General features: G+C 40.4%; 3 protein-coding genes across 5 annotated transcripts in view; 1 reads left to right on the top strand and 2 right to left on the bottom strand.

Moving 5' to 3' along the window:
- Positions 1 to 10036, bottom strand: part of LOC103441115 (THO complex subunit 5B) — a 13911-nt gene extending 3875 nt beyond the window's left edge. The window contains 4 exon segments of the mRNA XM_070826714.1: positions 8516 to 8852; positions 9028 to 9087; positions 9090 to 9654; positions 9761 to 10036. Coding sequence (XP_070682815.1) covers positions 8707 to 8852; positions 9028 to 9087; positions 9090 to 9654; positions 9761 to 9991 — 1002 coding nt within the window. The 5' untranslated portion in view covers positions 9992 to 10036 and the 3' untranslated portion in view covers positions 8516 to 8706.
- Positions 531 to 5704, bottom strand: LOC139198249 (uncharacterized). The gene is made up of 2 exons (XM_070826715.1): positions 4947 to 5704; positions 531 to 687 (listed from the first exon to the last, which is right to left on the bottom strand). The coding sequence occupies exons 1-2, from the start codon at positions 5482 to 5484 to the stop codon at positions 662 to 664; spliced, it is 564 nt and encodes a 187-aa protein (XP_070682816.1). The 5' UTR covers positions 5485 to 5704; the 3' UTR covers positions 531 to 661.
- Positions 10037 to 11523: 1487 nt separating the features above from the next.
- On the top strand, positions 11524 to 13450 carry LOC139197943 (uncharacterized). 3 transcript variants are annotated; one of them, XM_070826047.1, is made up of 6 exons: positions 11524 to 11742; positions 11833 to 11884; positions 11977 to 12007; positions 12118 to 12202; positions 12374 to 12471; positions 12587 to 13450. In XM_070826047.1, the coding sequence occupies exons 1-6, from the start codon at positions 11657 to 11659 to the stop codon at positions 12931 to 12933; spliced, it is 699 nt and encodes a 232-aa protein (XP_070682148.1). In that variant the 5' UTR covers positions 11524 to 11656; the 3' UTR covers positions 12934 to 13450. The 3 variants fall into 3 exon arrangements, with proteins under 3 accessions (XP_070682148.1, XP_070682147.1, XP_070682146.1); XM_070826046.1 differs by having other exon boundaries at positions 12584 to 13450; XM_070826045.1 differs by having other exon boundaries at positions 12545 to 13450.
- Positions 13451 to 16721: the final 3271 nt, after the last annotated feature.

Raw genomic sequence — 16721 nt, 5'->3', positions numbered from 1 at the left:
TACCAATCTTCTTCCCCACAAAAACAAAAATAACTCAAATAAAGAAAAAAACCCATTTAATAGAAAACCAGCGGCGGTGCCTGGGGTGCTTACGACGGCCGCCAGCAAAGTAGTGAATGTTGCAGCAAATTAAAGAAAAAAAAACATTTTACCAAAAACCAGTGCAATCGGCTACCATGCATGCCTCTTCGAGTCCAAAACATTCAACAATCAGCTTAATTGACTTCATAAACTATCAAAAAATTCGAATTGACCCATAAAAAAAATCCAAAAATAAAAAATCCCCAAAATAGACGAGGATCACAGCCCAAAAACCCGAATTTCTCAAAAACCCAGAAACAAAAAAGCTGGAAGAAGGCGGCATTACCTCAACTTGGGCACCAACGAGAAGCTTTCGTCGATGAGGGTGAGGAGGACGACGACGAGGAAGCAGGGCAAGATCGACGATGAGCGACGAGCAGGACGAGGGACGTTGGGGATCCTCACAGAGATGAGGACGAGCAGGACGTTGGGGATCCTCGCGGTTTTCTCTCCGTGCTTACGAGTCCGCCCAAAATTGGGGTTCTTCGTTAAGAACTCGTAAGGAGGCGTGTAATCCGAGCGAGTCCCACCTAAGCCCATTAAAGCTAATCCGGTTGCACACCAAACACATGACTATAGTCTAGTCCAGTCCAAGCCTTGCTAATCCTGTCAAACAAACGTGCCCTAAGGGACTTGCAAAATAAAGAAAATCTGTCTTGCATAGAAGTTATAGACAGATAAAACGTAGTTAAGATCCAAAGAAAGGGGCAAGCACTAAAAGAAATAAGCATAACACAAATTAGCTACTTTATATCAGAAAAATGCCAATAGCAATCGCAACCAAGTAAAACAAATCATTGGAGCTAAGATTAGGATTTGATCACATTGTAGTATCATTATCCTATAGATTTTCTAGAATGTTCTTGATGATTCAAGACCTTATATATACTGAGCAGTGACTCACACAAGAGCCATCTGAGCTTTTATCCGAGAACGAATTCTTCGCACAACTGTCTGTATTCGATTCTGCTGGCGATAAAGTGACAGACCAGATATAACAACATCATTTTTAGTGGTATCGTGATAAGAGCATACTTATGCGACTTAGTTAGCTTGTTTTCTTGCATTTATGTTATTAGTTCATAGTTATTTTAGTATTTTAAGCTATTTTCGTGTGTTTGTAGGTCCAAAGGGCTAAAGTAGCAAGAAAATGCATTTTGTAGCAGTTTTGGGCTTGGAATGATAGCACATGCATGGATCAATGAGGATGGACAAAATTGAAGACCAAAAGATACTAGGATTATGATGAAAGTAATTTAAGAAAATGAACTGAAAAGAGGATCCTTAATTATTTTAGGACACTTAAATCATGATCCTAGAAAACATGTCCCCTTGCCACTTTGCCCTTTCTTTTTCATGCAAGGCAAACCTATCCCCTTGCCCTTTTCCTCTTGGATTCTGATTTGTTACCTTTTTCTTGGAGGATTTGGAGTCTTAAGACCTTCCCAATTTAATTCCCAGCCATGCTTTTCCTTCCCCTATAAATAAAGGATCTTGCCGCACCATTCAACCTATCCATTCACACTTTCAGCCATCCTTCACCACTTAAACCACCTCCCCCCATATAATTCTACACCACATTCAGCCGCATACACACACCAATTCACAACCTTTGCCGCAACTATTGGAGAAGAAGAAACTTTGTCGTGGTTTTCATTGGAGGAGGAGGACCTTGTGCCGCAAGCCACCTGCAACCATTGGAGTTCTAAGAGTTCTTTCTCCCCTCGTTTCGTTTCCATGTTTCTTTTACTTTACTTTTCAATTATTATGAACATAAGGAACTAAATTCCTTTTTAGTTAGAGGTGAATTTGAAGCCATGATCATATGTTTAATATGAATTGATTACTTTCAGTTATTGTTTCATAAAACATGAATATGATTTACTTATCTGCGTTATTGAGAACTTATTCTTGTGTGTTGATTGAGGATGCATACTTAGTTTGCATGCAGGGATTTGATGCTAAATTATAAAGGAATTTCACCTAATCGTTATGAACTTATAATTAAAAGTAGTAGAGATTGCTAGTCACAATCGTGTTAAGTAGATTCTTGGCAGGAATATCATGCAATTCATAGTCACGAATACCTTGTCAATGCTTATGATTTTCATAGAACTTAATGATCTTTGATATGTATCTCTATCATGTTGTTCATATGGGGAACTTGATGAGAATAATTTGGTTGCGATGCATTGTCCATTCAATTCAATGAACTTAGGAAAATCTGAAAGTTAATTAGTGCATTCACAATTAATTTGGGGCATTGTCATTCATGGTTTAAAGAAACAATACTGGAATTCGAGTTATGTTGCATATGTTCATGTGTGGAGAATGATCCTCTGGCTAAGTTTTTACCATTCAATTCACCCAATTTCATATCTAGTTTAATTTGTTTTGCAATTTGGTTAGTTTAATTAATTTTGTCCAAATCAATCCCCCATTTAATTAAGTGTGTTAGATTAGTTAGAAAAGTGTTCAAATCTGTCCAATTTAGTGTTTTCAGTCTTAAATTCGTCTAAATAACTCCCTATAGTCAGTTTTAAGTCAATTTCACTTATTTGTGCTGTTTTGAGTAGTTTGAGTCAGTTTTAAGTCTAAGTGTTTCTAAGTCTAGTTTTGTGTTTTTTAGTCATATTTGTGTTTAGCAGCCCTAGTTAATCCCCGGTTTAGAACGATCCTTACTTGCTTAATACTACATGTGAACACGGAAAATTCCTGAAACGAAAGAGACAAGAACAACGTGCATAAACAAAGATTTGTATTTGATGATTTTGGGTTACAATCTCTCTCTATTTTGATCCTCTGATTCAATCTCCGTAAGGTGTTGATTTGTGGATGTTTCGTTGATCCAAGGGCCGTCGAGGCTTGATTTTGGATGAACTGTTGGAAGTTTCTTCAAGGGCTGTGGGCTTGATCTTTGAAGGTGGATTTGAGCGGATCTTCAAGGAGCCGTTGGGGCTTGATCTTGAGGATGAGTGTTTCTTCAAGGGCCGTTGAGGCTTGATCTTGAATAACGGTGATGAGCGGATCTTCAAAGGCTTTTGGGCTTGATCTTGAAGAACAGTGATGAACGGATTTTCAAGAGCTTTTGGGCTTGATCTTGAAGAACGGTGGCTTGTTGATCCAAGGGCCGTCGGGGCTTGATCTTGAATTGGTGGATGATTGTTGGTGTAAAGGGCGGTTGGGGCTTGATCTTGGAAGAACGATGAACGAAGAACACTTTCTTCGAGGGCCGTCGGGGCTTGATCTTGAATTGGTGGATGATTGTTGGTGTAAAGGGCCGTTGGGGCTTGATCTTGGAAGAACGATGAACGAAGAACGAAGAACACTTTCTTCGAGGGCCGTCGGGGCTTGATCTTGAATTGGTGGATGATTGTTGATCCAAAAGGTCGTTGGGGCTTGATCTTGAAAGAACGATGAACGAAGAACGAAGAACGAAGAACGAATATAGCTTTCTTGATTCTTCGAGAACCTGGATGCTTGAGAGCTTCGGAGTTTCAGAACTTCAAGAATTTCGCCTAATGATTTTGGTTCCCCCCTAAATGAATGAATTAGCCTTCTATTTATAGAAATTTCCAAGGCCTAATTTTGAATATAATATTCCAGATGAAATAAGTTGTTTCTGCCAGGTGTTGACACGTGTCCTGTTTGATGACTTTTCCAACTTATTTCGATTTTTTGTTTAGACACACTCTACGTGTAAAATTTATGTAATACATAAACGTTGAAACTTTGATTTATCGGTCAACATTTATTTACCGAAATTTCGATGTCTACACTACAATTACATGTTTAATAGGGTTTAATTTGCATGTCAAGTTAATTTTCACATCAAATTTTGGCGTCGTTGCCGGGGATTAGTAAACTTGCTAATCTTCCTTGTTTGAGTCGCGTGTGCTTTCTTCTAGTGTCAAAGTGTTTGTTTGTGTTGTCTCTGCCGTGCCTTATACTTGGTTGCTGAGTTGTGTTTGTTTCTTTGTTTCAGATACTAATTTATGACTCATAGTTCTTAACCTATTAATGCAAACATCTTGGAGTTCGACGACGATTTTGAACGAACTTTGAGAAGAAAGAGGAAGCAACCAGAACCTAATCCAAGTTCAGAGGCCGAATCTGAATTTGAAGAAGAAGAACAAGTCATGGCAGTGGACAATCGTACAATCAAAGAACTTTCAGCCTCGGGTTGGACAATGTCGTGCCCCTTTGCATTCAATACCCCGTGGCTGTTTAAGGAAAGACCGATGAGTTCAAGTTGAAGTCAAGCTTGCTGCATCATATTCCCAAATATCATAGGTTGTCCATGGAAGATCCAAACAAGCATTTGAAGGAGTTTGAAGTGATGTGCTCAAGCATGACACCCATCAACGTTGATAGGAGTATTTTGAAGATGAAAGCCTTTCCATTCTCTCTTTTGGAAAAAGGCTAAAGATTGGTTGTACGAATTGGCACCTGGAACCGTTACTATCAGGTAAGGTTGTTCCCAATTCGACCAATTCTAATATAATTCCACCAAATGTGCATTTTCCTCGCAGGTAAGGATGATTCCACCCTTGTCGTGGCTTTGTCCATCTCCTCCTCTTTGAGCAACAGTTTTTTGTCCTCTTTTTTACTTGATTTGGACGTGTTTGGCTTGATTCCAACCTCTCTTCCACTTCTCAATGTGATGGCCTTAGCGGTTTCAAAACCTCATTTGGGATTGATAATGGTTGAACTAGGTCGTTTGCCTTGTTCTCTAAACTGTCCCATGAACTCAGCTACTTGCCCCATTTGTTTCTTCAATTCGTCCATCTCTTTAGCTTGATTTTGTATTCCCTGAGTCAAAGAGGCTAGTACTTGAAGAATTTTATCATTGTCCAACGACGTACCTGAATTTGTTGGGGCAGATTGTGGTGGTACTTGTGGTAGTGCGAATGGCCTTTGATAGAGCCCCGGAGGTGGCTGTCTATATCCTCCTTGTTGTTGAGGTTGTTGAGGCTCTCTCCACTTGAAGTTTGGATGATTTCTCCAACCCGGACTATAGGTGTTAGAGTATGGATCATTCCGTGACTGATTTTGACCTTGGTAGCCCACGACATTTGCATTTTCCCATCCTCCATTCTCTATCAATTGAGGGCATTGATCATTGAGATGTCCCTGCATAGTGCACACTCCACACATGGCCGCACCTTGCACTTTGGATCCATCAACAACCTGAGACAAAAGAACAATGAGATTAGCCATTTGAGATTGAAGTTCAGAAATTGCACTTACCTCATTCACTTGTTGCCGTGGAGGGTCTCTTTGTCTAACTCCTTCATATCGTTGTGCATTCAAGGCTCGGTTTGCAATTAAGATCTTTGCAGCCACCGGTGTTTTATCAACCAAAACACCTCCCGCTGAAGCATCAAGCATTTGCCTCTCCATTGGAAGGAGTCATTCGTAGAAATATTGAATCAAGAGCTCTTCCTTCATTTGATGTTATGGGCAGGATGCAACTAACGTTTAAAACGCTCATAATATGCTGGAAACGATTCTCCTTAGTTTTGTTGGATTCCACTAATCCTCTTCCTCAAAAGAATGACTCTTGAAGTTGGAAAGAATTTCTCTAGAAATGCTCTCTTCATGCTTTCCCAGGAAGTAACGGTTCCAGGTGCCAATTCGTACAACCAATCATTAGCCTTTTTCCAAAAGAGAGAATGGAAAGGCTTTCATCTTCAAAATACTCCCATCAATGTTGATGGGTGTCATGCTTGAGCACATCACTTCAAACACCTTCAAATGCTTGTTTGGATCTTCCATGGACAGCCCATGGTATTTGGGAATATGATGCAGCAAGCTTGACTTTAACTTGAACTCATTGGTCTTTCCTTGGGCAGCCACGGGGTATTGAATGCAAAGGGGCACGACATTGTCCAACCCCGACGCTGAAAGTACTTTGATTGTACGATTGTCCACTGCCATGACTTGTTCTTCTTCTTCAAATTCAGATTCGGCCTCTGAACTTGGATTAGGTTCTGGTTGCTTCCTCTTCCTTCTCAAAGTTCGTTCAAAATCGTCGTCGAACTCCAAGATGTTTGCACTAATAGGTTGAGAACTACGAGTCATAAACTAGTATCTGAAATGAAGAAACAAACACAACTAAGCAACCAAGTATAAGGCACGGCAGAGACAACACAAACACACACTTTGACACTAGAAGAAAGCACATGTGACTCAAACAAGGGAGATTAGCAAGTTTGCTAATCCTCGGCAACGGCGCCAAAATTTAATGTGAAAATTAACTTGACACACAAATTAAACCCTATTAAACTTGTAATTGTCGTATTAAGCAAGTTTGGATCGTTCTAAACCGGGAATTAACTAGGGCTGCTAAACACAAATATGACTCACAAACACAAAACTAAACTTAGAAACATTTAGACTTAAACTGACTCAAACTACTCAAAACAGCACAAATAAGTGAAATTGACTCAAAACTGACTCTAGGGAGTTATTTAGATGAATTTAAGACTCAAAACACTAAATTGGACAGATTTGAACACTTTTCTAACTAGTCTAACACACTTAATTAAAGGGGGGATTGATTTGGACAAAATTAATTAAACTAACCAAATTGCAAAACAAAGTAAACTAGATATGAAATTGGGTGAATTGAATGGTAAAAACTTAGCTAGAGGATTATTCTCCACACATGAACATATGCAACATAACTCGAATTCCAGTATTGTTTCTTTAAACCATGAATGACAATGCCCCAAATTAATTGTGAATGCACTAATTAACTTTCAGATTTTCCTAAGTTTATTGAATTGAATGGACAACGCATCGCAATCAAATGATTCTCATCAAGTTCCCTATATGAATAGCATGATAGAGATACATATAAAAATCATTAAGTTCTATGAAAATCATAAGCATTGACAAGACATTCGTGACTATGAACTGCATGATACTTCTGCCAAGAATCTACTTAACACGATTGTGACTAGCAATCTCCACTACTTTTAATTATAAGTTCATAACGATTAGGTGAAATTCCCTTATAATTTAGCATCAAATCCCTGCATGCAAACTAAGTATGCATCCTCAATCAACACACAAGAATAAGTTCTCAATAACGCAGATAAGTAAATCATATTCATGTTTTACGAAACAATAACTGAAAGTAATCAATTCATATAAAACATATGATCATGGCTTCGAATTCACCTCTAACTAAAAAGGAATTTAGTTCCTCATGTTCATAATAATTGAAAAGCAAAGTAAAATAAACATGGAAACGAAACGAGGGGAGAAATAACTCTTAGAACTCCAATGGTTGCAGGTGGCTTGCGGCACAAGATCCTCCTCCTCCAATGAAAGCCACGGCAAAGTTTCTTCTTCTCCAATAGTTGCGGCAAAGGTTGTGAATTGGTGTGTGTATGCGGCTGAATGTGGTGTAAAATTATATGGGAGTGATGGTTTAAGTGGTGAAGGATGGCTGAAAGTGTGAATGGATGGGTTGAATGGTGCGGCAAGGTCCTTTATTTATAGGGGAAAGAAAAGCATGGCTGGAAATTAAATTGGAAAGGTCTTAAGACTCCAAATCCTCCAAGAAAAGGGTAACAAATCATAATCCCAAAAGGAAAAGGGCAAGGAGACAGATTTGCCTTGCACGGCAAGGAAAGGGAAAGGGAAAAGTGGCAAGGGGACAGGGGACAGGTTTTCTAGATCATGATTTAAGTGTCCTAAAATAATTAAGGATCCTCTTTTCAGTTCCTTTTCTTGAATTACTTTCTTCATAACTTCATCATAATCCTAGCCTCTTTTGGTCTTGAATTTCGTCTATCCTCCTTACTTCATGCATGTGCTATCATTCCAAACCCAAAACTGCTCCAAAATGCATTTTCTTACTACTTTAGCCCTTTGGATCTACAAACACACGAAAATAGCTTCGTACCCAGTGCACAAGGCTCCCGCTTTACGCAGGGTCTGAGAGAGGTGAATGTCGGCTAGCCTTACCCCCATTTATGGAGAGGCTGCTCCCAAGTCTCGAACCCGAGACCTACCGCTCATGGGCGAAGGCACTTACCATCGCACCAAGTGCGACCTCTAAACACACGAAAATAGCTTAAAATACTAAAATAAATATGAAGTAATAACATAAATGCAAGAAAACAAGCTAACTAAATCGCATAAGGATGCTCCTATCATATCGCCACTTGAAGCTTCAGGGGCAGCAAGCAAAGGTGACACCTCGGGCAAGAAATCAATTCCTGCCAAATGTTGGGCCCACTTATATGGACGGGAAATTCTCTTTTCATCAAATGCAGGAACATCACCAACAAGAAGCTTGGCTGACTGTATTAGTCAATACAAAATAAGTACGAGAATTGTGAACACTTAATAGAATAGACATCAGATAGACGAGGCAAAAATATAACCAAATACCAACAAATAGAGGAGGCATTACTACCTGATGGGGAAGCTCAAGGCCAGTGTCATCTGGGAATAGGTTACATAAGATGTTATTTTCCGCTGCGTCATGGGATCCTTCAATTCCAACGCATACAACATTCAACTTCAACAAAAACTCAAACTTGAGTGTGATAAGTTTTGCAGACTTGGGATCAGAAACCTCATCATCATAAATATGAAGGATGATTTTCAGCGGATGAACTTGATACAATCCTGACTGCTCAAGGTTTTGCTTGACTGGAACCCTCTATGGCCATTTTCTCCTTCTCTGTCCATCATCGTCCTCATCTGGTGCATCATCCCCTCCCTACTAGTCTCTACATTGGTAGCAACGCCTGTTCCATTACACAACATTAGTACTTATTCAACCAGACTAAGCTGACCGAAACCAAATCCAAAGAAAAAATCAAAGCACTCGAAAATTAAGTTTTCAATTGGGGAACTTCCAACCTACATGAAACATCAAAATTTATATCCTTATCTACATCGTAAGAGTCGAGCATTACTTACCGGTGTCCTTATTTGCTTGCTGGTGGGTAAAAGCTTGAGCATCCTTCACACTCCCACTACATCCAACTCAATTTGTTCGTCAAACGCCTCCTTCTGCGCCATGAACTGCGAGTAAACTACATACAGAGCTGGCGGAAGCAACTCCGCTGAGTGGTGCTGCTTGAGCTTCTAGGTATGCTGAATCCCCAACTGGTTCTGCACCAGCAAAGAAACCTTCTTTAGCGACTTCAAGTGCGAAGGAAGGCTGGACAAGAACTTCTTCCGATTTGCAATCGTCTCCAACAGACCCTTCTTATGAATCTCCAGCTTCTCATGATGCTTGCAGAGCTCCTTGCGCTGGTGGAGCTCAAAATTGAGCCTCTTGAGCATAATGTCGTGGCTGGCATCATTCGACAGCATCGGCTCCTTGATATTGGCCGGTGCGTCGTGAAAGAATTCTTCTTCCGGCAGCAGCTCGATGTCCGGGTACTTGGACTTGAAGTCCTTGCAAGCTTTAATGGCTTTCACGAAGTGGCTCTTCTCGTACATCAGATTGTGGAGCTGCAGCGTTGTCAAGTCCACCGGAGCCTTGGCGCTCTCCGCCTCGGCCTTCACTCGGTCCTCCTCGAGCAAGATCGAGCGATTCGCCTGCAAATTCCGAATTCAATCAAACAAAATCCCCAACTTTCAACCACAAAAAACCGTAAAGCCCTAATCTTTTGATAAATGTGAAACCCTAGAAAGATTTCCGAACCTGGCGGAGGGTGACGAAGTTGAGGAACATCTGAGTGACGAGCTCGCGGAGCTCCGATTTAGGTTTGGCTTCTTTTTTAATGGCGATCATCTTCGCCACTATGTCCTCCACCGAGGATTTGCTCTCCTGAAGCATTTCGTAGGGCGACTTCTCCGGCTTCTTAGGCGGCGGCGGCGGCGACGAGGCGTCTTCCTCCACCAGCATCCCCTCCTCTATCTCGTCGTCTTCCATTGCTTTCCCTTAATTTGATTTTCCTGTGCGACTCGCTTTGGTTTGTTGAAAGAGGGAAAAGAAAGACCAAGGACAAAACAAGAATTGCACTTTAATAAATTTATGAGTTTATTGCATCTGTGCCCCTTTCATTTAGTCAATATTTTTCTATGGTCCTAAATTTTATCTTCGTCCCAAGTTGGTCCATGCTATGACACAGTAGTTTTTTTTTTTTTTTTTTTTTAAACATGACACAGTAGTTTAGAGAATTAGCGTTGCCTGCAATTTCATTCAAAATGTTTTTTGGATTTGAAAGATGAGAGAAATAAGATGAAATCATTTATTTTGTTTGTGATGGAAGTAGACACATGAGTTTAAGTTGTTAAGGTATTTTGCACGTGAATGTGAGACTTAAACCATTACTTAAGTAGTGATATATATGTAAAAGAAGACACATAAGTCTAAGTTATTACTATTCGAATTTAATGCTAATTATAAAAATATCTCTAGTTTAGGAGAAAGTTTTTAGTGTGTTCGGAACACAAGATGGTATATCATATGTCATAATATGATCGGAAGGAAAGTTTTTTTTTTTTTTTTTCAAATCTCTTCAATTGTATAATGACATATGGTATACAGGGTCGTGTTCTGGACACTGAAAAATCTCTCCCAGTTTAGGCCAATGGATGCTATTTTGTTTTTGTCATATTCTTGACTTATAGAACTAAACATGAAATAAACACACTTTGGTAAATTTTTATAAGGTCTTTTACAATGTGCTAGAAAAAGTGAGTGTAATATCAATATACTTAACTCATGGAGGAATCACACTTTTACACTAAGTTGAAAAATTGAGTAAGTCATGAGTTCAATATATTAAAATTCATGAGTGTAATACCAATTTATGAAATTCACACTACTGTGTAGTGCTATAAGTATCAAACTCAGACCATCTAATTCGTATATGTAAGTATCACACTCACTCAAACTATCATGGAAGCCTAACAAGTGTTTTCTCATTAAATAAAAGAGGTATTAGTCAGTTTGTCCCACAGGCTTGTATTGAACTGTCAATTTCTCCCTTGAACTTTAATTTTAGCCGATTAACCTCTGAACTTTTATAATTAGCTAATTTCCCCCTTAAACTTTAACTTTAAACGATTATCTCCCTAAAATTTTATAAATAGCTAATTCCCCCCCCTAATCTATCCAATTTTTCATTCTTTTTGCTCTCATATAGTTTTCATGTGTTGTCGTTGTGATCAAAATAGGTAGAAAATTAGATTTTAAAATCTAGAATCAATGAGGAATTTGGCTAATTATAAAAGTTTAGGGAGGTAATCGGCTAAAATTAAAGTTGAATGAGGAAATTGGCTAATTATAAAAATTTAAGAGTTAATTGACTAAAATTAAAATTCATGGAGAAATTGACAGCTCTATACAAGTTCAGTTGGGGTGCAAACATAAATAAAATCTCAAAAGTTTAAGACCAAATAGTAACCATAAAAGTTGCTGGACAACAATGAAAAACTCTCAGAACTTTAGTATGCAAATATACAATTAACCCTTAGTTTTCCTAATTGGTTTGCCCTTTTTCCCTCCTGAAGCGAACGACTCGACGTCGCTTGGGATTCCGGCAGTGCTTTGGCAACAGGTGGAGGAATAATCTGAACCAGTTCACCGGCCATGGTGACTATGGTCGAACTGGAAGAGCAAGGTCCCGCCATGAGAGTTCTCGGCTCTCTCTTCAAGCTCACCGAAGTCTTTCTCTGGTTCGTCTCTTTGTCTCTCTCTGTCTCACTTTTTATCTCTCCTACCAAATATTAGGGCATTGACTTTACTCTCTGTGTATGCTTTGACAGGGACGACGGCTCAAGGGAGACGAAAGACAGGTCCTTTCCATGGGCCGGAACTGTAAGTCTTTGGTTCTTTTTCAGCTCATTGCACTTTTGTTTCGAAAATTTGAACTTTGTACTGAATGCTTTGAATTCCGCCTGTAATTTCAGAAACCAGCTGGTGACGGTGGCGGCGGCGATGGTTAGTGATTCGATTTCATGCTTTCTTTGTTTTGTTTATAGCTATAGTTTAGTTACTTAATGTGTATTTTGTGGTATTGACGGCATTAGTGGAAAATTTTGAGGTTTTAGAATGTGGGATTTTGCAAGAGGATATGGAGCTTACTAAACAGATGAATGCATTGGAGCTTCCAGTTTCATTCAACACAAACAAAAAGTTAAGTTAACATCCGTCTTCGATACATTTTCGTGCAAGTCGGCATATGTAGAGTGGTGACATTTCAACTGGAGATGGTTTACTGCTTCTTTGACACTCACATTTAGTATCACAAGCGTAAACTTATGTTTTTCGGACTGTTGATAACTTGATGCTGATACCAATTTGCAGAAGAGGAACAGAAAGACGGAAGAAAAAGAAAGGGAATGCGCCTGAAGCAACCGGACTGTTCTCAGGACGTTGTACGTGGAGCAATGGAGTCTTCCAAAGTAAGTGAGGGGGAGATTGTTTCTCCTATTATATTTGATGGTAACACAAGCACTTCTTTGTGTTGTTTTCCAGTGATGGGCCGAAGTGAATCATCTTCCTCTGGTGTTGCAGCAGACGTCACTAAATGCCAATGCTCCTCTGGTCAAGGAGATAGTCCTGCAAGTTTAATTGAGATGAATTGTGATGCTGTTAAGGCACAAAATCATGATGAAATATCGGGCATTGTTTGTAACGATGGCCAAGATTGTGACCCTTTAAACAGTGGTCTTGCGCCCAATGACACAGTGGAAGTTGCAGCGAGCCCAACTGATTTAGATCATGGAATTTGCCCACGAGGCTGCTCAACAGATGCGGCTGTTGGCAATGACAAGACAGAATCAAGTGAAAAATTAATTGAGCACAATCACTTTGAGTGTTCATTAGTGACTTGCCACGAAGCAGAACTTACCAAAACATGCTAGGACTATATCCCTGAACTGCCAGGGGTTTCTGAGTCAATTTCGTATTCCATGTGTTCAGAAGTTCTTGACCCTGATGGAATTGACAGCCAAGACAACAGTGATTCCGGAGACTGGATGGTAATATTGGGATTCTTACTACATGAGAAATAGTTCTATAATATCAGAACACATACTTCCACATGGTATCCACGCCCAGGCATGGAATATTTAGCATCTCTTGACGCCATATGTAAGCCAAATTAAGTGATTTCTGAAGTAACCGAGATTGATGTTAGCACTGATTCAAAGGTGTGGTGCGAGTAAAATTGATTCATTTCAAGAATCAATTAATGAAGATGTTTCACAGGGTCAGCCATAGCCTGAGCTTTCAGGGGAGATTGAACTCACTGTTGACACTTCTATGTCTGATACCGCTTTGTCAGCTGTCACTGTAAGCAGATGTTTGGAACATTCACATGAAATCAATCAGAACAATAACACCTGCAATGATGGGAACACATCGTGCTTCTTATTTCTATGTTTCTCTTCTCCTGTTGAGATTAATTAAATTTATGCTTATGATGTTACTTCATGATGGTAATGAGACTTTGCTTTCATTGGATGGTGCTCACAGTTTTGGAAACAAAACCAAGCAGTTAATATGCGATAATGTCTGCAACAGTGGTTTGCGACCCGCTCTTGCTGAACAAATTGATGAACAGAATACTATTGAACTCAATAATGAGCCTAATAAAACTAATTGTTGTGAAAGATTGCGAAAGTAAAGAAATACGACATGAAGACTGTTTGTACCATACTTAGGGCCTCCGTATTTAGATCTCGTATAAATAATCGGGGGACTCAAATGTAATTATGTAATAAAGGAAGGGACAAATATGTAATAAGTGATGAGCCTCTATTCTATAAAATGACTCATCACTCTCACAATAAGAGGCCAACTCTTAGGCCAATTCCTAAGTCCCCCTCACCCTCTCAAAACCTCTCATATTCAGAGGAATGCCTCACTCTCATTATAGAGGCTCTCTACCTCACAATCCTCTCAGAGAAATACAATATCAGTGTGGACGTAGCCCAAACCTTAGAGTGAACCACGATACATCTTGTGTTATTTACTTTCATGCAGATTCATGGTCGGATTTACGTTGTTCCAAGACTCTTTCGGTTTTGTGCATTAACATTTGGCGCCGTCTATGGGAATCGACACGAAAAGCTATGTCGGTTCTCTTTCAATTTTTCACCTCCGCCGTGAATCTGTAAAAACCCAAAGCTTTCCCAGAAAAACCCCACGGTTCTCCATTTTCATATGCCTAACAACAACAAAAACAACCTCTCTCTCTCTCTCTCTCTCTCTCTCTAGAAGCTCACAAGAGTGAGAAGCAGCTGAGAAACTGCAACTGGGCGGACCCATCATCGTCTTCGGCCATGTGGGCATGGATGCTCAGCTGGTCCACGCCTTCCTCGATTTTCCTCATCCTCAACCTCATGATCGGCATCATAGTCCTCAGCTCCCGCTATGAGACCCATAAAAACCTGAGCACCAACAACTGCAGCAGCAAGAAGATCAACAGCCCCCACCACCGCTCGGACCATCGCAACCGTCGAAGCCCGCAGCGACTTATCATTATCTCCACCCAACGATCACTATCCGGCAGCGCACCTCTTTCGAATCAATCTTCAGCTCCACCGACGGAGGGAATACTAGGCCCAATCTGGGCCTGGGGTTCAGCCCCGGACCCATGACTCTTGTCTCCATCTTCCGGTAGATCCTCAAGCGCAGTCTCATACAACAAATCCCAATTCTGAGTCATCACCAGCACCTGCCCAGACCCAGTAGTTATGGCAAGAAGGTTACCATCCGGACTGGGGGTAATGCACTTGACACCGCCATCCACACCACCGACGACTTGGGTAGCATTATCATCCATAAAATGCAGCAGCAGAAGCCCATTGCTAGTTCCCACCAAAAACGCCTCTTTCTCCATGAGGTAACTAAATGAAGTGATGAAGTCCTTGGGATCCAATTCGATTTGATTAACTTGATATCGAGGTTTTGCCCCACGCCATTTCATTCTGGATGGACAAAAGGTGAATAGAGTAAATGTTATTGTCGGAGGAAGCGAAGAACAAGCGATTCTGCTCGATGTCGAATACAAAGAAGAATATGAGCTCCTCCTCGGATTGTAAGTGGAGATTTAGAAAGACCTCTGAGGAGAGCTTCAGATTATTCATTTTTTCCCCAACTTCTTTAGGTTCCTCACAACAAAAGCACCAATTTTGGGATCTGGGTCTTGCTCCTATGGCCTCAAGCAACCGGTGCGAATTGACCGGGCGATGGAGCAGGGTTGACGTCATCGTATTCCACCTCTGTGGTGGCGCAGCAGCCAGAGTCTGGGATCATTAGGTCGAGGCCACCGCATATGGGGTTGGAGATATTGGGTGTGAAATATTACGAAGATTATAGGAGGTATTTGTATGGTGAAATCACTCACAAGGCTTTGCTTGTTAATGTTGTTGGTACCCTTATTGTTCCTTCCCAGTCAATGGCTCAAATAATAAATATTGATTATCTACGAAGACGGAGGGGAAGGTTTACTGCAACACTTGCTGCGCTGGGTACGAGACCAAAGCCATCACCTACATTGCCGGTGCCAAGGTTAGACTGGAATGCAGAGACAAAAGCAACATGGCACTCGTGTACACCAAATAAGGGACAACCAACTCAGCAGGTTGCTATAAGAGCCCGGTCGCAGATGACCATTTGGACCAGTTCTTTGATGCAGATATAAGCTGCTACTGTTTTAGTTTCTCTCTGCAAGGAGAATGAACTAAGGGTGGAAATCTGTTTCGGGATCGAGCTGGTGACGTTGGTGCCGGAGAGCGTGAGCTTGGTGATGGTCAACAGTGAAGAGAAGAGAATAAAATCTGAGAGATTGGGATTTAACTGGGTAGGACCTCAAGTGGGTAGGGGACAAACTGCAAATAAGGTATTAATGATTAATTAGGTGTACATGCATGACAATAGCGCAGACACAAAAACAAAGAAAGAGACGCAGTGGAAAGCAGAAAAGAAAAAAGAAAACGAAAGCAAAAGCAAAAGCAAAAGCAAAAGCAAAAGCAAAAAAAGGAAATGGCATTATTCCCTTGTCTGTCATCTGCCAAAAGAAAGGAAAATAAAGAGAAAGCAAAAGGGAGGCACATGGGGACACTACAAAAGCAAGGAATAAACATCCCACCAGAATGATGTAATTTATTTTTTCTTATCTTTTGGAGACATCTGTATAACCCCATCAGAGGGTAATTAAAAAAAAAACCGGCAAAGCCCAAAATAAATGGGCTGGAATGTTGTGTGGAAGGCAAAGGCCCATAAGCCCAAAATAGCACCAACCAGGTGACCAAAAGTACGTCTAGTACTACAAAAAATTATTCCGCACCCCGCCGCCATTATCGCCAACCAGGTGATCAAGGGTACGCTCAGTACTTCAAATTATACATGAGTATTACTCATGTCAATCATACATAAACATTCATGAGCGTTACTCATATCAATCATACATAAACATTCATGAGCATCACTCATGCCAACATCCATGAGCATCACTCATGTCAATCAACATAAACATTCATGAGCATCACTCATGTCAATCAACTTCAAAAGCTTCATTTACAAAAGCTCTAGCTTCAAAAGCTTCATTTACAAAGCTCTAGCTTCAAAAGCTTCATTTACAAAAGCTCTAGCTTCAAAAGCTTCATTTATAGAGCTCCAGCTTCAAAGTTTCACTTGCAAAGCT

Source organism: Malus domestica, chromosome 08 (genome assembly GCF_042453785.1).
Source record: "Malus domestica chromosome 08, GDT2T_hap1".
NCBI lineage: Eukaryota > Viridiplantae > Streptophyta > Magnoliopsida > Rosales > Rosaceae > Malus > Malus domestica.
The sequence above is the reverse complement of the archived record's forward strand: the minus strand, read 5'-3'. Positions and strand labels throughout refer to the sequence as shown.